This window comes from Palaemon carinicauda, chromosome 2, assembly GCF_036898095.1.
Source record: "Palaemon carinicauda isolate YSFRI2023 chromosome 2, ASM3689809v2, whole genome shotgun sequence".
NCBI classification, from domain to species: domain Eukaryota; kingdom Metazoa; phylum Arthropoda; class Malacostraca; order Decapoda; family Palaemonidae; genus Palaemon; species Palaemon carinicauda.
In genome coordinates, this window is record NC_090726.1 from 138,917,831 (window position 1) to 138,945,402 (window position 27,572).

The 27,572-nt window shown below is 38.0% G+C and overlaps 1 protein-coding gene across 10 annotated transcripts in view; it reads left to right on the top strand.

The window, feature by feature from the left end:
- Positions 1–24,021, top strand: part of qtc (quick-to-court) — a 468,283-nt gene extending 444,262 nt beyond the window's left edge. For 8 of the 10 annotated variants that reach the window (XM_068358481.1, XM_068358505.1, XM_068358470.1 and 5 more), the window contains 2 exons: positions 19,090–19,242; positions 21,466–24,021. In XM_068358481.1, coding sequence (XP_068214582.1) covers positions 19,090–19,242; positions 21,466–21,678 — 366 coding nt within the window. In that variant the 3' untranslated portion in view covers positions 21,679–24,021. The remainder of the gene's footprint in view (positions 1–19,089; positions 19,243–21,465) is intronic. The other 2 variants (XM_068358474.1, XM_068358509.1) reach the window with 2 other exon arrangements.
- Positions 24,022–27,572: the final 3,551 nt, after the last annotated feature.

Here is a 27,572-nt window from a genome sequence, read left to right on the forward strand (position 1 = left end):
CCACTTTTGAACCGGTTGAACCACTCTTTAATTTGTGTTACACCCATCGCATCGTCTCCAAACACCTGCTTAATCTTACGAATTGTTTCGCTTTGAGAATCACCAAGCTTTTGACAAAATTTGATGCAGTATCTTTGCTCAACACGTTCAGTCATCTTGAGAGAATCGGTAATCCGACACACGTTGTGTATCACCTCACTCAGCGACCGACAGACAGCAACTGACACGCTGGATGGTGGTGAAAAAATTCACGCATGCGCATGAAGGTGTCTTCCTTCACTGTGCCAAGTGGCGCCGCGCTATCGTCTCTAGTTCGCACGTGAAAAATAAAGGTCGGATTCTTTTCCGACAGGCCTCGTATAAATGTATATGTATATATATGTATATGTATATATATACACATACATACATATATATATACACACAATATATATATATACATATATATATATAATATATATACAGTATATACATATATATATATATATATATATATATATATATATATATATATATATATATATATGTTTGTATATGTGTATATATGTATATATATAATTTATATATTTTATTCTATGGCCATGTCTTAGGTTGATATTTTAATTCTTTATTGCAATTTTTTTTTCAAGCCATTCAAAATGTTCATGGGTTCTCCCTTCAGTTCACTTATACTTAGCGGATCTTTTCCGATCAAAATCTATTCTTGTCTGTACAGTGTAGGGTTTTAGCATTTACAGAATTTATATCTGACAGGAGCTTTAAACTTTTGAATTCTCCAGTCACTACAACCAGACATTCTTTAGAAAAGGAAATCCCATCCCTCGTTCCATGGGAGATTACTATAGTATAACAGTAAAAATAGAACCACCCAAATGTACAGAAATGGCACAACCTGGCAAAAGCTTTGTAGGGTATATTGAAGTTTGTTCAAACAATGATCCTTGGACCCCAGTAGCTCGATCATCCTTGTGTGGATCTAAGTTTATTCAGACCTTGCTTTGGGTACCAAAGTGGGGTCACATGATGAATCCATAGGTTTTGTTTTTTGAAAATAGTATATTATAATGGAAGAATCTTAACCATATACTGTATGCTTCACTGTATATTATGGAAGTGTAGCAACGTCAGCAGTGTGGCTGTTCTTGTATGGAAAGGCCCATCCATTATATTTTAGGCCTTAAAGTATGTAATGCAACGCATAAGCAGGATGGTAATGTCATAATCCTTTTAAAAAATGATGTAAGAAAAAGAATACTGTTAGTTTCTTGTCAATAATTAATTTAAACATTTTCTAGTTCTTTGAATGAGCAGGAAAAGGATTAGAACTCATTGGATTTTTCTATTGACCAAACAGAATAAGTTATGCTTTTTTCGAGAAAGCAAAGGTGTGTCCTCCAAAGAGTACCAACCAACATGGTTTCCCCGAGTTTCCCTGGCTTCTTGATGCATGCTACCTGATTGGTTCAAATAGTGGCACTAAATTTCCAAACTGAAGGGAGAAAATTATTCCATAGAATAATTGCTGGCAGTTGATTCTTTTGCAACCTCTTTTCTAAGAGGATGGTCTGTGCATACTTCAGCAGCATTTTTAAGGCTATGAACAAAGTTTTCCTTGTTTCAAAAAGATTCCACAAATCCAGTTATTTTTACAAGAAAATTACAAATTGTTTTCCCTGTGTAAACAGCACAAGACTTTTCTTCTGCAAAATGGACTAAGTCCATCTAAATTTCTTGTCTTGTAAGAAAATATATCTCCGATTGAAAATCTGGATCTTTCCTCTGCCACATTGATACTTTTCCTGAAAATTAATGAAGATTTTGAATGAAATTACTTACCTGGAAAACACACTTGTGCTGATCTACAGAAACGTAATAGAAAGGAAAATTTTTATTATGCATTCATATCTAATAAATAGAAAAAGCTGAAGCTAGAGTAATAGTTTTATAATTTCTAAATTGGAGCAGATTATGCTAATGGATTTTTATAAAATTAGATGTCCTCTCTTAATGGGCATCATCCTGGAGTAATAATCAAAAGGCATTTTGTATGTTGGGCGAATACCTATACTTAAAGGAATCTAGAATATGCATCTTTACATTGTATTATTACCTACTTAATTGATATCCACAATAAGCATAAGGTGCTAATGACTTAGTGTAGCACCACAGGATCAGCTTTGCAATATTGGTTGGCATGGACCAAGACTATGGCGAGAGACCTTAAGTTAAAGTTTTCTTAGTCTAGAATTTAGATAAGACACTTTAAGCATAATAAATTACAAGAGGAAGGTAGTTAAGACTCTTTCTGCATAAAAAAAAAAAAAAAAAACATTGCCTGCTATAAAGGTAAGAATTAGTGGCAAACTGAAAATGGCTACAGTGTGTTTTATCGGAGAAAGTGGGACATGACCAGTATAATCTAAAATGATTTAATTCCCAGTCTTCTTTAGCTCTAGTTTGTAAAATCTATTTAGGATGTTTTATTGTAAAACCCAATTTCATAGAAGAATAAGACTGCTTTGAAAACGTCAATGCCAACCCAATTTAGTTTTCATATTTCTCTTGTAACTTAAGACTTGAAAAGATGTAATAAAAGTCAGGGGAAGCAAGTGGGATTAAGGTGGACAGAGGTCTAACCTACCTTGTCAAGTTCTATTGCCTAATTGGAGCATGTAAGAAAGCGTACATAAGTTTAACAAATTCTTTTCAGAATGAGTGATGTAGGAAGATATGAACTTGAAAGTAGTACAATATCTGGAGTGTACTGCATTAAAAAATAGTGGAATTATCATCAGTAGTAGAAAAGGACATTAAAATAGCTACTGGGATGTAAATTTGCAAGTCACTTAACAGTGTACTGTAGTAGTAGTTTTTGGGTTTTTTCCATTGAGCACTGTACATTTAGTTTTCAAATATACACAATCTTGTTAACAGCAAGAACTCCTGCAAGAGACAAAAATAACCTTCTTGGCCACTTTGAAGTGGTATACATAGCGTGAGATAAAAACTACTACGAATTCTCATTAATACATAATTTCGTATGAAAAAAACCATAACAATGCAGGAATCTTTTTCAGAATTGTTTTTAAATTTGTTGATCAAATATGAGCTCTTGTGTGTGACATTTTGTTTTTCCTTCAATTATACTACTATAACTCTCTGCACAAATTTCATACTGTACTGTAGTTCATTGATGTGGTTTCTGGCACAATCTCAATCTATAAAAACTCGCTGATCCAAGGATACACAATTTTCATATAATTTCCCTTTCTTTTAACTTTTAGATACAGGTATTCATATTTAAATCTGTAGCATAGACTAAATCTGATGTTAGTTATGCTGGTCACTCCTTTGGACTATCTAATAAGAAAGCTCTTAACTTCCTGAGTTGCCTGCATGCACAAGTCATGTTATTAAGCATGTTTTATCCACAACCAGAATAGAATATCTTGCAATACTGTTTAATCATAGTAATATCCAGCATTGATTTTAAAATATAGATAATGGAGGGACAGCCGGACATTATATTACGGTACTTACTAGGTTATCGTATAGAGCATTCATCATGGAATAAGGATCAGATTTGAGTGTAGTGTAAGCACCAGTTAATGAAAATCAAATTTTGGATAAGATACATAACCTGTGGTACTCTTTTCCATCCAAAGCCTTTTTTTTTTTTTAAAGATTACATTTCTTAGTCTGCGGGTTAGCATTTTGATTAAAATTTTATACTGTAGTAGAATCTGGTACAGTAATTGTGGACTTTAAGCATTGCACTCCATAGAGTAATTGGTATGCTATCCTGTTTGTACTTAACATGTAGCAGTGTATAATAAGAAATAAGATGAAATATTATATGAAGTAATATTTTGTATTTAAGACTGGCGGGGATATTTTTAATGGTCACAGTATTAAGACATTTACACTATATTTTGAGGCATTTTGATTATGATGACATTGGATTTGGGGTGTAAAATTCGGTCTCGTTTTAGTTGTAAACGTACGCTTCTTTTTAACATCCTTTATCTTTACAGCAGAGCTGTATGGTATCCTGACTGCTATTGTAAAAATAGCTGTAATTGAGGATAATTTTACTATTTTTAGAGATGCAAAAAATGTTGCAGGCACTGACGGATTGTAATCAAACCAACCCTTAAGTTAATTTTTTTTAGAGGCTCTATATTTGTTGCGCTGCAGGTTAAGAAGTTAAGTAATTACTTTTTGCCTGATATCAAAATGTCTCTTGGTGATGTTTGGCAACTCTACTGGAATCTTGTTGATCAGAGTAAGATGAAGGAAATAATAAATGCTATACCTCAATGGAAGTATGAAAATATGCCAAAAAATTGTCGCCTTAGAATTGGCCACACAAGTTTGATTCAAGAGTTCCCAATGACTGGCAGGTGTCAGCCATTTAGTGATGATTGTTTGGTTCCTTTGAATGAGAGTCATCTATTTGAGTGTCCCAGTCTTGTGGGGGTAATGGTAGGCAGTCTTTAGCTTCTTCCTCATGATTGGAACGTCCGATCTCATAGAAGACGAGGGACGCCGGAATATAACCATGCTTTGTTGGTAAGAAGTCTCTTTGTTTTTAGTCTCTCCTCGTGAGACAAGCGTAACCTTTAAACCTTATCATGTGAGGGAAGGTTTTGCTATCAACCAGTTAGCCTCCTATATAGGATCAGCCCTTATCTGAAAGACCTCGGACTACTGACCGATTTTAAAGTCTTGAACTCCTGCGAGACATCTCCTTCCTTTTACATTGATCTATAATTTGAGTAATCGAAGGAATGGCACGAAGGTCATGTCCTATAAGGATATCCATAGACATTTTCATTACCCTGTAGAAACTTCTGCAGGTCCGACAAGACCGCATTAGTTCCCGTCGGGTTCGACCTCTAAAGAATTAGCCAGGTCCCGGGTCCCTCGGCACTAGGGATCGTCCTTCTCTCGGTCCTCGACAAGACCTGAGCAAGCGCAATGGTCCTAGTTAAAAGACTGCTTGACAAGAATCTCTCCCAGGAGTAGATCTCCTCATTCTTCTGGATTTGACACATCCTATCATCATCATCATCTTCTTTGTCTACATCTTTTCCCACTTCTATGTGGGGTCGATGTTTCTGGTCAGCTTTCTCCATCTACCTTTGTCCCACACCTCATCACCAGTTAATCCCTTTGATCGAAGGTCATCCTTGATACAGTCCACCCACCTTTGCTTTGGTCTCCCTTTCCTTCTCGTTCCCTGTACCTCCATTTCCATCACTCTCCTCCCAATATACTGTTCATCTCTTCTCATGACATGACCATAGCACCTCAGTCTACTTTCTTGGATCTTATCTGATAGTTTTCTAACTCCTGTGGTACCCCTAATTACCTCATTCCGTATCTTATCTCTTCTTGTCACCCCACACATCCATGTCAACATTCTCATCTCTGCCACATCCAGTTTCTTCTCTTCTGTTTTCTTTATTGCCCACGTCTCCGCTCCATACATCATTGCTGGTCTCACAACTGTCCTGTGTACTTTACCTTTCTACTTAATCCCTATTTTCCTGCCGCATAGTACTCCATGCACTTTTTTCCCATTCTTCCATCCTGCTTGTATTCTGTCGTTTATTTCTGCCCCCAGATCACCATCCTCTGCAACTGTTGATCCTAAATACCTGAAATTTTCAACTCTTCAATCTCTCTTCTTGTAAGCTAACTTCCCCATACTCTCCATTTTTCAATCACAAATACTCTTTTTTCCTGCTGATCTTCAATCCCCTATTTTCCATTTCTCTTCTCCACTCCTCCAGTTTCTCTTCTATTACTTCTCGCCTAGTGCTACACAGTATAACATCATCAGCAAAAAGCATACACCAAGGAGACTGATCTCTAATACCTTGTGTTACTACATCCATGACCAGATCAAATAGGTAAGGGCTCAATGCAGACCTCTGATGTAGTCCTACATTTACTGGGAAACTTTGTTAGGCCTATACAGCTCTTAACATTTGCTTCTGCCGTTTCATACATTATCTTGGGTGATTCTTAAGTATTTCTCAAGGACTCCCTTTTCTCTTGTACATCTCCACAGCTCCTGACGTGGTACTCGATCGTATGCCTTCTCCATGTCAGTAAAGACCATATATAATCCTTTCTGTCTCTCCCGATGTCTTTCTATCGTTTGCCTCAAAGCAAATATTGCTTCTACAGTCCCTCTTCCAGGCATGAATCCAAATTGTTCCTCACCAATTGCTGTTTCATCTCTGAGTTTCTGCTCAATGATCTTCCATATTTTTATATGGCTTATCAGCTTTATGCCTCTGTAGTTGCCACATTCCTGGATGTCTCCCTTCCCCTTATAGATGGGAATGATTAGGCTTCTTCTCCATTCCTCTGGCATCTTTTCCCGATTGAAGATCTTCTGCGTCAGGTCCCACAAGATATCTATGCCTTCCTCTCCAAGACTCTTCCATACCTCTACTGGTATATTATCCGGTCCAGTAGCCTTACTATTTTTCATCTTCTTTACTACTTGTTCTACTTCTCTTCTAGTCACGTCTATGGTAACTGTCTCATTTGGGAGTCCATCTTCAAATACTGTTCTTGGGTTCTCCTCATTCAATAGTCCTTGAAAATAAGTTCCCCACCTTTTAATTTAATTTTCTTCACTTAACTATACCTTTGCTATCTTTTATTTGCCTTATCTGTGTCAGGTCTTTAGATGCAGCATCTGGGGCCTTGGCAATTCGTAATATTTTCTTCTCTCCTTCTGGTGTTTCCATCTCTTTATAGACTTCATTTAATGTCTCTGCCTTTCCTACTGCTTTTCTTGCTTCTTTCTTTACTTGTTTATAGTTTTCCTTATCCTGCTCTTGTCCTGATAGATCTGCCTTCTTCTTGGCTTCTTTCTTGGTTTTTACCCATTCTTGGACCTCATCATTCCACCACCACGATTCTTTTATCATTTGGGGGTCTTCTGCCTGATGACTTTCCAAGTACTTCCTCACTGATCCTTAGAATCACTTTACTATTCTCAGTTCACCATTCTTGTAAATCCTCATATAACCTTACTGCTTCCAGCACTCTTTCCTTAAACAAGACTCTGTTCTTCCTCTTTCAATTTCCACCACTTAATCTTTGGGTCCATTCTTGTCTTTTTACTTCTACAATTCCTTAGTCTGCAATCAATTACCACTAACATGTGTTACGCTGCTACACTCTCCCCATTTATCACCTTGCAATTTCTAACTTCCTTCAGATAGTCTCTCTTACACAGCAGCAAATATATCTGGCTCTCCCTGCCACCACTACTGTAAGTAATCAGTCTGTTAAACTTCTTCTCAAAGAAGGTGTTGATCATTGCTAGGTCAAAATCCAATGCAAAATCAATCACTCTTTCACCCCCATCATTTCTCTCACCCACACCCCAACCTCCATGCACTCTCTCTATCCCTTCCCTACTAATTCCCAAGTGGCGTTCAGATCTCCTATAATTACACTTTCCCTTGCAGGAATCATTCCAAGTTTGCGGGGCATAGGCACACACCACATTGACTATTGTTGCTCCCAGTCCTAGCTTTAAACTCACAATTCTTTCATTTTCCCTATTCACCCCAATCAAATTTTCCTTCAACTCTTTCGATATTATTATTCCTACTCCATTTCTTCCTTCCATATTTGCTTCACTGTAATATAATTAACAACCTTCGCCTAGTTCTCTTGCGTTATTTCCCTTCCACCTGGTCTCCTGCACACACAGCACTCCAATCTTCCATCTCTCCATGAGGTCAACCAGCTCTCGCCATTTTCCAGTCAATGTCCCCACATTGTGTTGCTACTCTCATCCTCTCCTCAGATATTTTTCTCTGAGCTTGCCTCTTTAACCCAGCCTGCCCATGACTGGGTAGCCCTTGCTGATTTTTCGGAGGGATCAGGTGAGGTCCCAACGCTTCCCTTCAGGGGAACGCCCTAGCATTAATTTTATTCTGATTATACTCGATCCCCATAGTTGTTTTGGCTAATTTTTCATGGCTGGATGCCTTTCCCACCACCAACCCTCCCCATTTACCCGGGTTTAGGACTGGCACCAAGTTAAGGCTGGTTTGCCTGCCTATAGAGGCATTAAAGAAATGTTGGGGGGGGGAGGCCATATACAAGACCATATGTCCTCGGGACTATGATCAAAGCACTAATGATACATTCTTTTAATCCCCTAGTAGGCACCTTCTTTCTTCAAGGAAAGTGCCCGGGGGAAGGGCAGTTGATTTGTCGGTTTCTCATTCGTGGGAAAACAGTTCCTGCTCCTATGTGGTCTCCCGTTCGGGGTATCCTGTCTACCGGTTTGGATTTTATAGACTCCACCGCTTCTGCAGGAGTATTCCTCCTTCGGCCTCTTGTTTTAGTGGTCTTCCTTCGGGACGTGGAATGAATATCATTGACAAGCAGTGATCATCTTTTTGCAGGAGAAGGACTGCTGTATCCTGTTTGATTCCCTTTTGTGAGAAATTTTCTTGGGAAATGAATAGATGGCTTCTCCCCACTTCCGTTCAGACTTATAGTCGGACTTGTCTCATTAGGGGACTCGACTAGAGCTTCGGACTAGCCTCGTCGGCAATACGAAAAGACAGGTCACACACAGTGGCATGTCTGTGGCTCTGAAGAACCCATTACGGACTTCCTTTACGACTAAGTACTCTGTGGTTAGAGTCAAGGACTAGATACTCTGTGGTGAGTCAAGTGAAGTCAGTTTTTTCCTCTTCACAAGAGTGCTATTCTAGTCATGCACTTGAAAATTGCCAACGAAAGGAATCGTGCATTTAGGCTTTGGCAATGGAAGACCTTCGCTCGTTCATCGAGCATCTACGATCGTAGCTCTCCATAGAGTTTGAACCTATTACCTTTAGGGGGGTAATACTGTACAGCCTTCTACAAGATGGGTGGCTCTAAACTGCAGATCTTCCCCTGACCCCGAAGACAGGTCTTTCCCAGCGTATCACTCGACGCAAAAGAGACGTACCCCATAGGTCTCCCTCGTCTCACATTCACGGCAATAAACCAAGTAACATCCTATTTTGTTCCGGGCAGCTTGAACCTCAGGTTCAAGCCCTCCAACTGGGAACCTACCGCTTTATAATGAAGGCTGTAACTAGGGTAATTACTTGAGGAAATACCTCGAGAAGGGTGATTACCTAGCTGCAAGGGTATAGCACACTGGGTCAGATACTAGTCTGTTTTTCTTTTTCACACCAGTGATTATATTGAGACATACCTAAGGAAAACAATAAAGGAGTTCACTCCTTAGGTTCAGCACGCCTCACTAACTCTAGGAAGGTCAGAGGAGGTTGTAAGGATCTCGTCCACGATGGGGATGCAGGCCCTTGTACCAGTCACAGAATCCCTGTCCTTCTCATAGAGATGAACGTTTTAGGGCAGAATCCGTCCATGACGTTTTCAAGCAGCTCCTTTGTGACACAAACCGTGCCATTGGTAGGGTGGATACGTGTCTAAGGTTCACCTCGCCATACCTACAAGACGTGAGCCACAGAAGACCCGATACGTTTTCTCCCACTCCTGTAGCGGTGACACAATAAGTGGTTTAATAATACCTTGGGCTCCTTGTTGGATAAGTAGCAGAGGGTTGAAGGTACTGGCTACCTGGGCTAGGTTGGATGAATGAAAAGTATGCCTGGCTCTTTTACTTTCATCATCTTCCCCTCCTTTCGAGGAACAGTGCCATAGGTTCCTTTGCAAAGCTGGCTTCAACCTCTGTAGGTAATATCCACTTCCCTTGTGTAACCAAGTATGTTTTTCATATACTCTTAAAAGTCTCCAACGCCCCCTGCGAGGTAGGCTTTGGGAAACCTCTTTTTATATGTAGGGTTCCTGTTTTAAATAGGAGCATCTTGCCTAGACGGTCTATATCTCTCACAACTACTTAAGTTACTCAGGCTGCTATCATACTCACTTGTATTGATATGAGAGGTGCAAGGTTTCCCTCGATTACCATAGTGCGTAGAGGAATGTGATACCTGGTGTTCCTCAGGGTAGTATTCTTGGCCCATTACTTTTCATACTATATACACATGACATGTGATTTGGTTTTGAAAACAAGCTTGTTTCATATGCAGATGATGCTACTCTTTGCATCAGTTCCATCTCCTGAATGTAGATCTGGAGTTGCTGAATCGCTTAATAGAGATCTAGCTACAATTAGAGCATGGTGCAAATTATGGAGTATGAAGTTGAATCCTAACAAAACGCAAAGTATGATTGTAAGTAGGTCAGGAAGAGTGGCTCCTCAACATCTTGATCTCAGCATTGATAATGTTTCTTTAACTTTGTATGACTTTTAAAATTTTAAGTGTGATTCTTGACAGCAAATTTACTTTTGAGAAACACATTAGATCTGTGTTCTTCAGTTGCACAAAATTTGGCTTATTGAGAAAGTCTTTTAAGATTTTTGGTGATCAATCTATTCTGAAGAAGTGTTTTAATTCTTTCATTTTACCTTTAGACTATTTTTCTCCTGTCAGGTATTCAGCTGCTGCTTCTCATCTTAATTTGTTGGACAGGAACTTACGGACTGTTAGATTTCTTATTCCTGATCTAGATATTAATCTGTCACAGACGTTCATTTAGTTAAGATTTTTTATAATTCTGACCATCTTTACATTTGGATTTTTCTGGACAGTTCCATCCTTTTCGTAATACTAGGTATGCAGTTAATTCTAATAGTCAGTCAGTCTCCATCATGATGCTCAATACTACTCTGTAACCTACTCTACAAGTTGTATTCCAGCTGTGACCAAGTTGTGGAATGATCTTCCTAATCGGGTTGTTGAATCGGTAGAACTTCAAAAGTTCAAACTGGCAGCAAATTTTTTTCCTGTTGAACAGGCTTACATAAGTCCTTTTATAGCTTATATATCAAATATCTGTTTTAATGTTAATGATTATAAAATATTTTATTTCAATTTTTCATTACTACTTGTATCGTTTATTTCCTCATTTCCTTTCCTCACTGGGCTATTTTTCCCTGTTGGAGCCCTTGGGCTTATAGCATCTTGCTTTTCCAACTAGGGTTGTAGCTTGGCTAGTAATAATAATAATAATAATAATAATAATAATAATAATAATAATTTTGTAGAGATTAATATAGCCCACCCAAACCAAAGTCGGGTCAAACAGTGCAGTGCTGTATCAGATTATTATTATTATTACTATTACAAGCTAAGCTACAACCCTAGTTGGAAAAGCAAGATGCCATAAGCCCAAGGGATCCAACTGAGAAAAATAACATGGTGAGGAGAGGAAACATTAGTAAATAAACCACGAGAGATGATCGAAACACCCAGCTTGCCATTAGTAATACTGGGACAGTATAATAATTGCATAAGATATTCTGTCCTCATTCACAAAACAAATAACAATAACACTGATTTTTTTTAAAGCTTTGTGTTTACAGTGTCATCAGAAACTGTAACTTTTATGTGAACCGTAGGCCTTAGTTCAAGTAACTTTGGCCTCTATTTACTGAAATTGGTTGGTGGTTTTTATTTCATGGTGGTTTAATTCAATTTCTATTGCAAAATGGGAGATCTTTGAGCATGTACTAATACAAAACTTAAATGGTTATCCCCCCCCCCTTTATTTGGTTGGACAAACAATCTCTCCAGTCCCCTGCATTTTCACCCTACACTCAACTTTTCTTGGTTTGTCCCCAAAGTGTGTTGTTATGCAGATGTTAATACAGAGTAGGCAGACAAACTTTGCGACATATTGATATCAGGAAAATTAAGTGTGGTAGAATTCTAATAATTGAAAAATAATTATGGTAAAATGCTTGGTAATTTAGTTTTGCGTTTTATTCTGTCGAGAATGTTACAAAATATTTAATAAAATAAAGTTATGCGTAATCTATAAATTCATTAAACACCTATACAAGAAACCTTTCGTAGCTGTCTAATATTTTTAGAAGAAATGTAGAAAGTTAAAAACGTGTGTGCCTGGACCCTGAAAATAAATATAAGATTCAAGATTCTCTCTCTCTCTCTCTCTCTCTCTCTCTCTCTCTCTCTCTCTCTCTCTCTCTCTCTCTCTCTCTCTCTCTCTCTCTCTCTCTCTCTCTCATATTATTTCTTGTGAAAATATTTTCAGATAAAGTTGGTTGGTGAATAGGCAGTCAAAATCAATGTACTATATGGAACGGGAATAATCCAATTCCTTAGTGTAGGCTATACATATGAGTGATGATATTATAGTACACTCACAGCTAAAGATTCCCCCTCAATCTACTGTAATATATTTTTATATTCAAAATAGTACTATTAAGCAAATCAGAGGCCAAGTTGAAGGAAACATAATAGTAGACACTGTACTGTATACATATTTCTAACAGCTACACACATACTGCATTTAAATAGAATTAACAAAACTGTCTTTAATGTTGCACTTTCACCGTGTACCATGAAATCATAATCCAGTTTGACTAAGACTACCATTGATAATTTAGAATTTTACTAATGTTAACTGTAGGTTTGTAACTTTGGTTTAGGTTTAAGATTTTCTTTCTTAGAATATTGAATCTACTCTTACCTTGAGTCTATGGTGATAGATATTAAGTTTTAAAGGATAAATATTCAGGTTAAATTTCTCCCTTTTTTGAGATTTTACTTGGTCATTCACATATTTCATTCTGTACTGCAAGAAGTTTTTTCCATGTATTTGCATTCAGTAGTAGCTCGGATTATGAGTAACTTTGAATACGAGCAAATCGGGGTGCCAACATACATACTGTAATTGGATTAAAAGCATTGCATCAGTCCAAGAGCAAAAATTCTTGCTCCATATGGCTATTTTTTGTGGACAAGTACTGATGAGACTTAGCACACTATATGCAGAAAGCAGTCCCACAGTGGCCATTTGCCACCCACGCAGTGATCATACTGTGGTCACCTGTGAAAACCCTACAAAATTTTGTAGGTGCACATCACTTAGAAAAGGCTTTAGCAGAGTGAGCAAGTAAACTATTTACCGCAAATATGCAGTGTCATTCCCCTGACATTTTAAAGAAAAGGATAAAGCAGTTATTTCTAGCTAGGTTCCTTGTGACCGAATGTCATTTAAGAGGAGGAGCTTCCAATATATTACCTCCCAAACAGTACATCCTGCCTCCCAAATAAGGTGTGCACATGTACCAGGCATGTACGCTCATAGTACAAACATGCTGTCGTTCTTGGGTAGTCTCGGGAGTCGCTTGGTTGCAGGAGATCCTAACAGCTACCAAGACTTGAACCACACCCTCCAACCCAACTGTTGCAACAGTTACGTCAAGAGATTTCTCATTCTTTCAGGGGGAAGCTAGTGTCACCCAGGGGTTCCAGACTCACGCACGTGAATGTTGCTTCACATATTACCGAGCCTAGTAATCCCTGCAGTGGCTGCTATGTCTGGCCTGTGAAACTCTCCCAGGCCTCGATCCCCCGTGGCCTCGCCCGTTAAGAAAAATTACCCACTCCATATTTGGCTGAGTGTGAATCAGAAGTGGAGAATGTTTTAAAGTATCAGACAGATTTTTGTAGACATTATTCCAGCCTTTATAATCTAGATTCCTTTCGGCAGTCCTTTCCTGCAGGCAGTAGGTAATTGGACTTGGCGAGGCACCTTCCCCTTATTCCAAAGGACGGAGACCTAGCCATAGTTGGTCAAGGCTTTGCTCCAAGAGCCATAGACCAAGGCTATAAGCCTGTAACTTCCTTGATCTAGGTTGTTGGATTCTTAGTCCTTTGCCAAGGTTGACTTGTAGATCTCTATAAGGTACGCCTCCCTTAGGCCAGACCGATCCCTTCTGCTTCGTCCTTAGATTTTAAATCGGAGAAAGTACTATAACAGCCTGAATGACTTCCCCCTGCCATTAATTCTTCGGTTTGTCTTGTCCCAAGGCTCTACAAGAAAATATTGGCGGCACAATCTGGGGTTGTATGGAGTTTGAAATTCTACAAGCCTTTTCCTAGATGGACCACTGGTTGGGGGACAGTCAGCTTTAGCAGACACGGTAGAACTCTTACCTTTAGGGCCTATTATAGTCTCCCAACATTGTCCTTATTAGTAGCAAGGATGATGGAGTTTGACTTGTAACACTACTAACCAGTGGACCAGCCAGGTCCCGTGAAGACTTACTCTGTCGTCTGAGAATTCTAGTACAGGTTCCGAAGGATCCTCCTTTCCTGCAACTTTTCTTCAACACCCCGTAGTGTTTCCTATATGAAACAATGTGGCTGTTGTGGGGGGGATTATTATTATTATTATTAATACAAGCGAGGCTATAACCCTAGTTGGAAAAGCAAGATGCTATAAGCCCAAGGGCTCCAACATCTAAAAATAGCCTAGTAATGAAAGGAAACAAGGAAATAAATAAATTACAAGAGAATAATACACAATCAAAATAAAATATTTCGAGAACAGTAACAACATTAAATTAGATCCTTCACATAATAGCTATAAAAACTTCAGAAAAACAAGAGAAATGATAGAGAAGCATGTCCAAGTGTACCCCCAAGCAAAAGAACTTTAATCCAAGAAGTGGAAGGCCATAGTACAGAGGCTATGACCCGAGAACAGTGGTGTGATTTTGGAGTGTCCTTCTAGAAGAGCTGCATACCATAGCCAGAGAGTCTCTTCTACCCTTACCAAGAGGAAAGTAGCCACTGAATAATTAAATTGCAGTAGTTATCCCCTTGAGTGAAGAATTGTTTGGTAATCTCGGTGTTGTCCAGTGTACAAGTACACAGAATGTGGTAAGAATAGGCCAGACTATTCGGTGTATGTGTTGGCAAAGACAAAATGAGCTGTAACCAATGTAGTACTATCTGGCAGTCAAAGAACCCAGGAAAGCACTAGCAGTAGTATATCAACGGGTGGCTGGTCCCCTGGCCAACCTACTAGAGGAAAACAAGCCATTAGGCTGTACAACCCTGGCCCTCCTCTTCGGCACCTGCACAGCCTAAGCCTTCTCCAGTGACGAAATGGACACATAAGGCAAACAAGGGGGGAAGATTAGCTAAACAGGGGACAGTGTTTTCACTAAAGGGAGCAATACTTCCACAATATCTCTAGGGGGAGGATACCAGAAGCATTGGTGGCACTGAGAGTGCCACAGGGCAGAACCCTATGCATCAGTGTCCTGCATTCGTGATACATTGTCCTGCCCTTCAACGCTCTTCCTCCACTAATTTGTCTGCTAACGAGATCTAGGTCCTTTGTGATGGAATAAACGAAAGACATTGTTCTTCAGGTAGAAGTCCAAACTATGGTAGAAGAGGGCACTCTCCAAGAGTTTTTCTTTAGTCCCCAGGCTTTTCCTGATGACACTATCTTGTAGAGAAGGCGTCTGGAAGTGGAAGACCGGTCATAGACCTCTCAGCCTTGATCAGGTTTGCCATTCAAATTCTGATCAAGACGGACCACAACCCATGTCAGAACAGGATTTAGTTGTCACGGTCCTAAAAGATGCCTACTTCCAGATCCCGTTGCATTCTGCATCAAGGAAGTACTTTAGACTCCTCAGCTTGACAGAATACTCTATACCAGTTCTAAATGTTGTGCTTCGGCTTGTTGACAGCACCTTAGGTGTTCACAAGGGTGTTCACTTTAGTTTCGGCCCTGGCCCCCGCCAACGTCTTCAGTCTCCTTCGCTATCTGGTAGACTGATGGATTTTGGGAGTCACAGTAGAGAACCTTCTTCGTGGTAAACTCTGAGAAATCATCCCTGTAGCCCAATTAATCTATTATATCTAGGAATGCAGATTGATTAGGGTAGGCTTTCCCATTGCAAGCAGAATCAGGAGGCTCAAGAAAGTGGCTTTCTGCAAGCCCACTTGGCAGAGCAGATGAAAGACTGGTGTTAGAGGCTAGACTCCAACCTTCTCAAAAGAGGTATATCTTCTTACTCCTCCAGATTCGATGCTCTTCACAGATGCACAAAAGAAAAGAGATTGGGCTTACCTGCAACAATACACTGCCTCTGGGCTATGGTCCGATTGGCAGTGCCCCATAATGTACCTGAAGTGGAAGGCAGCTTTTTTTTTATCCTTTCAACTATTCAACAGCTCCTTTCAGGTCTCTCGCTAGTGTTGATGAGTGATGACACAACCAAAGTGGCGTATCTAAACAAGGTGGTTCCTTTACATGGCACCTCTTCCATCTAGCTGTTAAGATTCTATGATGAACAGAAGACAGATCTCTCACTGTTTAGCCGGGTTTAAAGCAGGCAAAAAGATCATCCTAGCAGACAGACTCAGCAGGAAGTCTCAGTTAATTGGTTCAGATAGCGAACAAAATCTCTACCTTTTGGGGTTAGATACTGGTGACTGGTTCACTGCTGATGACTGGTTCGCGATGTACCTCAGCTGGAACCGAGTGTGCCATAGACTTTGTTCCAGGATGTATCCTGGCATCCATAGGCCAATCTGGAAGTCTGTGTTCCCCCGTTCTGCCTCATGATGAAACTCTAACCAAGGTGTGATCTTCTGGCAACCTGTTAATAATTGATACCGCCATTACTACAACAAGCAGAATGGTACCCGGACCCTCTGCTTCTGCGGACAGATATTCCAAGGGAGCTCCTGCCCTTACACATTGTTACACTAACCCCGCATAACTCTCGCCTCATGGCAGTCGGATCCTATGATATCGTCTGGAGGTTATCCAGCATTTCCTCCCTTGGATGGCTTTTTTTTTCTTTGCTACCAGTGACAAAACCAATAACTGGATACTTTAGGTTTTACATCTTTATTTTCTAGAAAAAAAGATGGAGCTTCTCTCGGAGTCACTGCTCCTCTGATTGCTGAATTTTTGTGTATATCTGAAAGGAAAACTCTGCCCAGTGTTGGCAATGAAAGGCTAATGCTCAGCCTCGATCTGGGTCTTTAAACTGAAAGGAGTTGGCTCTTCTTCTTTGGAAGAACTGCTTGCTCATACGAAGGTGTGTGTAATCCTTCCCCCAATCAGAAGTGAAACCATTTCCATGGAACTTAGTAAAGGTTTTTATGTTCCCTCAAGGAGCTCTTTATGAACTGTTGGGTCTACCCTCGAAACCAGATGACCCTGGAAACTGTGTTTCCTTCTCGCCTTGACCTCGGCTAAGTAGGTTAGCAAGTTGCTGGTGTCTCTGAGACCTCGCCCTTTTAAGGAATAGAGCAGGTAATCTTTAGCTATGTCCCTGATGTTGCCGTTAAGACTCAAAATCCAGCAGTTACTGACACTAAGCTTCAGTCCTTCCAGTTTGCGAGTCTTCAAAGAGTACCTGACAATCCTGATTGGGTACTTTTATGCCCTGGGAGAGCACGGAAACGCTATCTCCAGCGCATTAGTAAAGCTTTTTAGTAGACAAAGCATGTCTTTTGTCAGTTAGGGCAAGGTCAGAAGAGGGTAATGAAAAATTCCTTATCCTCTGAGACAAGGAGCCTTAACTCTCCCCTCAACAGGAGTGTCGACCGAGAGCTGATGATGTCAAGGGTATCAGAACACCTACAGCATTCAGAAGGAACTTCTCTGTGACACAGGTGTTACAAATGGGAGTGCTAGCATTGGAAAACATTTAACGCCTGTTGTCTGCAAGATGTAACACACAGATCCCTAGATACTTCTGCTGTAGGCCCAGAGTAAAGGTATGTAGGGACCTGTGTGGTTGCTCAGCAAGTGGTCTAGCTATCTTACCTCCCTGACAGGACTATTAGCAGTCGGTCAAGGGCAGAGGTTAGTGTTAGCTTGGGATGAATGTCTAAGAAATGACTGGTCTTTAATTTTCCTCATATTCTCCTCTTTTGGGGATACAGCATCAGATGGTCTGCCATCACCTAACCGCTAAGAAGTCCAGTCTACAATCAAAAGAGACATGGTAGAGAGTGAGCTGTGGGAAGGTTTTAAAAGGCTTAAAAGGGTACTCATGAATGGCAGAGGCAAGGCAGTGACATTGTCCTAACAAGTAGGATAATGCCGTAGAGATTGACAATATATACATGTGATCAGCACCCACCCCCTTCTCTCCCCAAGCTAGTACCAGGGAACACCAGGTAATGGCTGCTGATGACTCGGCAGATAAACCTATAGGCTCCCCCAAACCTCCATCCTTAGCTCTCAAGGGTGATTAGGTTGTAACGATCAAAGGAACCAAAAAGCTTGAGCGGGACTCAAACCCCAGTCTGGCGCTCACCAATCAATGATGTTACCAATTAGGCCATCACCACCTCTAATAGTAACCAGTAAGGTTGACACCTCGTCAAGTTTTTATGACCATAACACCAGCTAGTGATAAATCTAAATTGTACATAAAGAACTCCAATTTTTTGTAGTTAAGAAAAATACAAATTACTAAAAAATTTTCATTTTAGGATATGAGCAATTTAGGTTGCGAGCTTGCTCCCAGAATTAATATGGTAAAGAGGTACTACTGCAATTACTTAGCATTCAATGTACAATACATCATAACTACTGCAATTACTTAGCATTCAATGTACAATACATCATACTACTGTATACAGTATATATACAAATTTTGGTGGAAAAGAGTACTGTATTCAAAGAATTAGATCCAAGAGTATATTAATCAGGAAACTGGAAGTTAGGATTTAAGGGTCTTAACAGGCTATGATAAAATATTACTAAATTTTCAGTGAAAGGAAATCTAGCCTGTGAAGTAAAAGATTTGTTAACACATTAGTGAATTGAGGTACACTACTGCATTCTAGTTTCCAAAAGTAATTAAATAAGGCATATTTATTTAAACTGATGCAATATCTTAATGAGCATGCATATTGTTATTGGTTGTTCTTTCAATATTTATTGTAAAGGGTTCAGTGCTGTACACTGATGATTTGTGTTTACCTGAAAAATTTTAGGTTTCTATCATTCTCCCCTTGGTTTCAATTTGTAGGATGAAAAAAAAGTTTGCTTGACATGTTAGGATTAGCATGCATAGTATAACATGCCTTTTCTTTAAAACATCAGAATAGCATTATTGTAACTTTAACTCTTCAGTTTGATGGGATATATGATGTTTCGGCATCAAAATTGAGCTTTTACTTTTCGTATGGCCACATCCAGCCCACTGGCCATCTGTTTCAGGGTGGTGCTCCCCTTTTGCCTTTCCCACTGTCCTTCCCTGGGGTCCTATCAAAAGCTCCATGTGGTGTACCTAATGCAGCTCTTTTGGACGGTAATCAGGCCATCAAACTTTACCTACAGGGACGAAGGCAGGTGCGTACTTTACCTGTCTCAGACTATACACTTACACAGACAGATGTTCATCATTGGCCTTGTCTTGTCTATCTTCTTGCTTTGACCTTCAGCTTTTTACTTTTCAATCATGTTTTAAATTTGGGACAATGCTTCAGAGACCAGGAGACTTTAACCATCAGTGGTATTTACGGCACACAAATAAGCATAAAATAACAAAATTATTTTCTATATAAATGACAATGGGTTTAGCCTTTATATTCCTCTGTAAACTACTTAATTTGTAAAACCGATAAAAAAATTTTTCATGCAGAACACTACAATTCAGCATCTGCTGTACATAAAACCCTCTCTTGAAGATTATTTTTTATTTTCTACATAGTTTGTCCTAAATCTATTATTTTTCACAGACTAGTAGCTTACCTAATGTGAAGGTGAAGGATGTACTGTACATTGCTAGAATGAAAAGGTGAAAAGGTAGGGAAGTTTTTTGACAGGAGGTCTTTGTAATGTCAATGCCCCATATTATAGCAAATGAAGAATCTCACACAGAGTGCGTTACAATATGACAAAAAGTCTCAAGAGTCCTGCTGTTAAAGCCCATTATACTACTAAAGGTAATTTATGAGGATTGTGTTGAAATACCTTTGCAAACTAGAATACTGTCTTTTTGCCCTAGGTGATTTTCATATTTTGGCTGAAGAAAGTTATGCTTGATAAGTTTTTGACCAATAAAATAACTATGTAAGGATTCTCCGATATGATAGTCTATCACCCTGAAACCAAAAATTACATAAAATTTTGTGAATATTCTTTGAGAAACTTCTAAGCATTTTACAATTTCATTGGTTGCGAATGTCTGATTGTCGTCTTGTCTTGTTGCATGCCAATTCTTTTAGATCATATTGATTATGTGAGTAAAAAATGTGCATGTCTTTAGCTTCACATTGATACCTTAGTGTACAGTACGTACTACTATTAAGCAGTTTAGCAAAATGTTTGTTACAACTATAGTGTATATGTCTATGTAGATGCAGATTTGATTAATTAATATGCTTTCAAATGCTTAAATGAATAGGATGGCTTTGCATTGCAATTATTTGCATGTACTGTAGTAATATGTGACCTGACTAATAAATTTCTCTCATTTTATTTCTTAGTCTTACAGTATACAATGAGCTTTACAATATCAATAAACCTATTTGCTGATTTGCAGTAGTTCACTCGGATGCTGTGATGTACTGTATCAAGAATTTACTGTACATACTAAAAACTACCAACATTGTTTTTCAGCTTGTAGCCTAATACTAATTTGGTCTTTTATTGAATTTTTTAGCAATGATTTATGAACTTAATGGTACAGTCTTAAGCTAGTTGGTAATCGGTATATTGTTCTTACGTGGTATTTTAGGAGTCCACGAAAAGAAATTCTCTTGTTTTGCGAGCTTTGTTAGGTGATCCAATTCTGAAGACAAAGGATATTGGTGGATAGCCTTTATTTATTTACTGAAACAGAAAACATGTAATCTTTCGTATGTAATACAAATATTATTGGATAGAAGATAACAGCACATGCATTATAATATTTATCAACTAAGATTTCAGTAAGGTTGTATCCCACAGTGCTTTTTGCCTTTGTATTGACCATTTTTTTCATAATTGGTCAAGATGAATCTCTACTCCAGACCAACTATATTTGTGATACACATGCAAGTAAGATTAAATAGCTGTATAATGTTAGTTTGCCAGTCATCTAAGTGGTAGAATGTAGGCCTATCCTTAGTGTGCAACAATCTTTAAATACACAGTACAGTATTTTGATAGATTTATTATTCTCTAATGGTGATATTTAGTGCCAATTTAGCCTAGTAACTGAACAGCGATGGAATAGTTTTAGTTGTAATTTAGATGTAGATCGGCATTATACTGTTCTTATTTTGTATTTGGGTTTTGCTTTACTATACATTGATAAAGGTAATTGAGATGTTACATGTGGCATTCAGAGGTTACTTATATTTCATATTAAATGTAAATTATAGTACTAAAATTTAGTTTTTTGTTGAGCTTTGTCTGAAAAACTGGTTTCATGGATAAACAATATAGCTGGAAATGGATTTTTGTCATATACAGTATTTGAAGTTTTAATTACTGAAGTACAGTATTACAATACAACACAGTTGTGTAAATTTGTTAAACAGTCAGTCCTGTGTACTTATACAGATATTGTTTCTTCCTACAATTAAGGTGCTGTACCACCGAGAGGTAGCCAATCGGACCAACAACAATAAGTATCGTAATGGTGAGCTTGACCCAGAAGTAACTCTACAGTTCTTGAAGTCTGCCATATACTACTTTTTAACAGATAAAGACAACGCTAAAGGACACCGTCGTGCAATTGAAAGTATCTTGGGGTACACAGACAGTGAAAGACATCTCATTGACAAAGTTGCAAAATAGTGGTGTTGACATATAAAGGTCCAAATAAAGGAGTTATATTTATGGCAGGTTGTGGGGAAGATGGAAAAACTCTTGTAAGGGTTGTAAATTTAAAATCTGTACGTCTCGTTTAAGAGAACTAATTTTCAGCTTAGTGTTGTCAAGGAACCAAGGGGTATGATAACCTGTGATAAAGATAAGTGTGTGGTCAAGTCTTTGTTGGTTGTGAAGATATTTCTGCTACCTATTCTTGGACAAATGTTAGTTAGTTAAAAAAAAGGAAAATGCTAAAGTATTAATTTCTGGTATACTTTATAGGGAGTAAATTAGTAGGTTTAAATGGTAAGTTAGTTTGAAATATTTGAAAAATTTAGTGGTTGTACAATATATACAAATGGTTGTACTCTTGGGGTTAATAAAGAGCCAAGTTAAATGAAGGAATAGTTAACAATTATTAAATTTGCAGTGTTGTAAAGTCTCTCGTAGGCTGGGTTTCATAAACATTCTTGGGCCCTCAGCAGTCTAGTACATTATCAACTTGAAAATTTAATTATAAAGTGAATAATATAAAATATGATTAATGCCACTGTGATATCCAAAGCAACTATGCACTTAACTTCACTTAGAAAAATATAGAATATCAAAATAAGCAGTCCTCTGAAATAGTCAGAACACAGACAAAATAGTAATTTTTTTGTCCTTGATATTATTTTAACATTTTCAGCTAATGAAGTGTGTGGCTATTTTCTGACTTATGAAGAAAAAAAAGAATAAGAATAATTTTTTATATTGATTTAAAATGGCTAAATACTAGAATAAGTAAGTTAATAAGAAAAGCAATAGAACTGCAAGTTTGAGATAATATAATGTCCGACAGTTTCAAGAAAATACATGCCTTCAGCTTGTATTAACATCTCACTGCAGGGAGATGAGTTTGTCTCAAAACTGTGAGAATTATTAATTACTCATCAAGCTTGGAGTCTAATTGTACAGTATCTATTATGGTCTGATAAATTTCAACATCTTTAAGAAGTGATTTTTTCAGACAAACTGGGGTGCTTTACTTTGAATTTTTATTCTACTACAGATTTAGTTGTGATTTGTATTAAGGTACAGTAGTGTACATCCTTACTATTCGGTATTTAGATTTGAACAAAAGTGATAATTTCAGATGTTTGTATTTTATCCTTTTAACTTAGACTATGGTATAGATAACAACGCCAAAAAATCAAACAACCGTGGTGATAGTGGCTTTTAGGAAAATATAATGTACGCCAATTATACTCTGACTAGGCTTTACACTCATAATGTACAATATTTGAGAAACACTAGAGGATATTTAATCTGTGGGATGAAAAAAACTAAGATGGTTGTTGTTGTTTTGAGTCTTGTAATTATCACTGTTAATGCTGCGCAATTCAATAGTCATTAGCAGTAGTAATTACTGACTAGTTGTGCCTGATATTTGTTAATTCCTTATGATTTTAGTCATATTTTTGCAGCACGCCAAAGAGTTTATGAAATGTTCCTTAATGATATTGAAAATAATTTTATTTCATACTGCTGTATTCATTTTTGTATAAAGATGTCATATTAAGCATGTCATTTCATGCTACACAAGAATATAGATGCAACTGTTCTGTGCAAGAAAATTTATATATGAACGGTACCTGTGCTACTTGTACATAGAATATCTTAGGGACTGTGGTGATTATCATAATTTTGATTTAAGTGGATATATTCTCATCCCAGTTTGGTTTATAGTAAATAAAATGTGATTAATTGCTAGTTGCCATTCATGCAAACACGTGTGTTTAAATGTATGAAAACTTAAAAATTCCATATTTTTCTTCTGCAATGCGCTCTTAGCTAAATTTAATTTGGTACAGGCCTAATTGTTATGTAATGTGATTAGATAATAGGTTATAAAATACCAGGCTGTCATGTTGCTTTGCAAATATGCTCTTGATTAGTTGGCTTAAAAAGTTAATCCATGTTAAATATCTTAGTTATGCCTTGACTATAACTTAATCTTTGATTAAGCGATTCGAAAAAATGAGTATTCAGCTCTAAATTGTGATAATAATATAAGGATCTAAATTCCAGTTTATACTGAAAGATTTTATATTTAATCATAATTCCTTAGGAAAACAGGGTTAAAGTTGACCAGATGAAAATGGTTATTCAGTAATAATAATCTGAAGAAAAGTCATTTTATTATACGAAAAAACCATGCGATTTTAAATTCTTCCAATGGTAACTGTACAACAATGCCGTAGATTTTTCTGATTCTGGAAACCAAGGGCTTAAGTGAAATTATGAATACAGTAAATATATATTGCATTAAAATGTTTAAAGATAAAATTGTTTAATTTTTTCCTGAGGTGTTTATTTCTATAAAATCAGGCTGGCTGTAGGTATTTTCAAAAGATTTTAGGACACTAATTATATGGAATCAAAATAAGGAAAATTCTAGAGGAAAAATTACTGCTAATACTGTAAACAAAATATGAAATTCTTATGTTTCTAGGGTGACAAAATAAAAGGTTCATGATTGTTTTGTTGAGAAATATTAGCCAAACACAAATCTCTTATCCACATAGATTTGAATAAATTGTACAGTTAATTTGTTCAATCAAAATACCCCCCACCCCTATAAAAAAACAGGTGATGCAAAGCAGTCATGTACTACTATAGAAAGAATAAAAACGTAATATTAGAAATATTCTACTTGTCAGATTTAATTACTAAATGTTACTCTCGGCAGTTGCTTCCATTTGAATAGTGTTTATAGGATTTTTTCACGTTATAAATTTGATTTGCTTTTGTGTGTAATTTTCCAGAGGGTGTCAATAGAATAAAGCAAGAATTTTCAAAGGAACTTTCACAATCTTTGAGAGGATTTTGTCCCTCGTAACTGATCCTCTTCAATTTTGTGATCTTTGCAGGGGTCAGGATTATGACTGAGGTCTAACCTTGTAAGGAGAGTGAAGGATGATTGCTGTTCCAGTAACAATAGCTTAAACTCCAAAAAGAAGAGGTCCAAGAGGAGCATATTCTATTTTCTGTTGGGGAAAATGTTTCCATTCACTTTCAAGATAACTCCTGGTGCTGTTAATGAGCCTGCGTAGACTCTTCTCTTCAATCACTTTGCTAAAAAAAATCTTGAAAAGTGGGACAGGTGTTCAGATGGGGGAGCATTTACATAGGTCCATCAATCGGTTCCATGGTTCTGTTGCACAGACCTCGACTACCCTAAAGAACCAAGAACTCCTGCTTATGAGCCCACACCCTTAAAACAGCGAGAGAGCACAGGGTCGCCGTTACAATACTGGACTGGACTGGACTGGAAACTTGTTTCTGGAGTTCCCTCAGGGTGTGTCTACCCAAACTGGACAACGCCTGATTGCAAACATAGCTACCAGAGGCGATAGGAAGCCGTAATTATCACTGATGATGTCATAAGCGAGAACAGTGTGTTAAACTACCTTTTGTCGTGTTCATAACTCTGGCAAGGAATGGCAACACTGACAGGCACATGATTCCTAGGGTAACATGTTAACTAGATGACATCTGGCTGTTAAGTGTTTTTTTCACATGAATGCTACCTGCATGGTTATGAAAGGTTTTACCATCTCTAAAAGATCATAAAATTTGTTTGGATACGTTCTCGTGCAATTAGTCACAAGTCTGATAGGTAGCCATCTTGCAGTTCATGTAAAATAGTGGTTTAGGTTCCAACTGCAGTTCTTCCAAAGTGTTGCAATTACAATGCTTTAGTCAATTTTTCTGATATTTCATTTTAATCTTGCTTTTCACTGACAGATTCTGCACTGCTATTGACTGAAAACTACCAAATAACTCCTTAGCCCAAAGTTTGACTTGAATTTAGTACATGTACCTGTGTGTCAACATAGGCTTTCAACTTTCAGTGTTATTCCTTACCCGGTGAACAAGTAGACACTTGCAGCTAAGATACGTAGATCTGGTCAAATTTGTTAGTAGATCCATGACTGGTTTTTGCACCACTGACTTCATCACTGCTCATTCCTGCCACCCATTATTGTCGGGTACAGTAATGATGTTTGCCCGATGTGCAGAGTTTGTCATGTGGATGCACTCTTAGTATGGCTGTGTTGGAGTCCATTATAGATGAGAGCGCTAAGAATTTTAAAAATTCATCCCATGAATATTTTTCTCTTTACTTTTAAAAGTACTTTACTTTAGGGGCTGCTTATCTGGTCCTGTACAGAAGGGGAACCCTACTCTCTAAAGGACCTACATAGTCGTTTTATGATGATCATTCGGGAGCATTAAACATTTCATAATGCATATTGTTCGCTTACTGTTTGATCATCACTGTCAAAACACTCGAGGAATAAGTGTCTTCAGTTAACAATTGAAAGCCTTAATATCTTCAAATATTCTGATGTCTCGTGGGAGCCTATTGTATAGTCTCGGGGCCGCATATTTAAATGCTCTAGAGCCTACAGTAGACATGTATCTAGGTTCTAATAGTTGGAAACCATCTAACTATTCTCGTGTCAGGACGATTTGTTGGCTGCACAATAGGTATGTAGCAATTCTCTTAGATATTTTGGATGACGGGTTCTGATAACTTGGTAGGTCATAGAGTACATATTTTAAATTAAATTCTCCCTTTAATCGGCAGCCAATGTAGATCAATTAGTATAGGGATGATCCTTTCTCTAGGTTGGACACCTTTTATCAGTCTTGCTCCTCTGTTTATTATGTTTTGTAATTTTGTAAGTTGTACTTTTGGTAGATTGTAGTAGATGGAGTTACAGTAGTCAATTCTAGAGATTACACAGTTTATCATTAGTTTCCTTGTGGAGCATTCATCCAGGTTATTTTTTATAGAAGCAATAATTTTTAGATGATAACCTGCAGTTTTTACTACAGTATTCATTTGGGCATTGAGAGACAAGTTGCAGTCTTTGCATAGTCCAGGATTATAACAGGCTAACTCTGTAAGGAGAGTGAAGGACAGTAACTGTTTCATTGACAGAAGTAAGAATAATGTTTCTTTCAAATCCCAAAATAACAACTGGTGCTGCTATTGAACCATCTTTGATTATTTAGTCAATTGCCTTTTTGCTGTGCTATCTGGCTAGAACTGAGAACATCTTTCTTTCTTCTAAAGCAATAAGCTAGGTGTGCTGATGGTGAACATCCCATAAATACTCATATATCATCAGCTCAATGGTTTTACTGCACCAACTGCTGATACTCTAGATTTTTCTCTAGAGGCCCCTAGGGAGCACAAGAAGTTGAAGAGACGGACTATCCTTCAAGTTGATTAGAAATGACACTTTTTTGGTGCTATTGTTACATATGGACTTGGCCAATGCTGTCCTTACTGCTGCTCTGATTTTTCTCTTCTTAGTGCAGATGTTTCTGCCTTTGTCAAAGATTTTGGGTCTTCCAAGGAGTACGGCAGGGGAATGCCAACATTCGTCTCCCTCCTCTTGTCTTTCCTATTAGACTGCCTTCTTCTCCTTCCACATCTTCAACCTTTTACCAAATCTTGCCAGAGTTCATAACAGCAGAATATTTCCTTCTGATAATCCCCTCCAAGAAATTATATAGGTGCCACTCCTTCCTGAGTAGGGCAACAGAGATTCTTCTCTCTTTTGAGGCTGGTCCTCTGAGAGGTGGCCAAACAACACATTTCACAAACATGCTTGTGATCATCATCTTTCCTGGACTTATAGAGGGAGAAGGTACAACCTGCCCCATTGGTTGGAAACTTGTACACAATTTGTTTCTGCTTCAGTTAAACCATCCACATACAGTATCTGCCTTTGACTTTCCACCTGTGTAACAGTATCGGTCCTAGCTTATTCATGTTTGCTACCATTTGAGCTAGACAGTCCCCATTATACATAGTCACG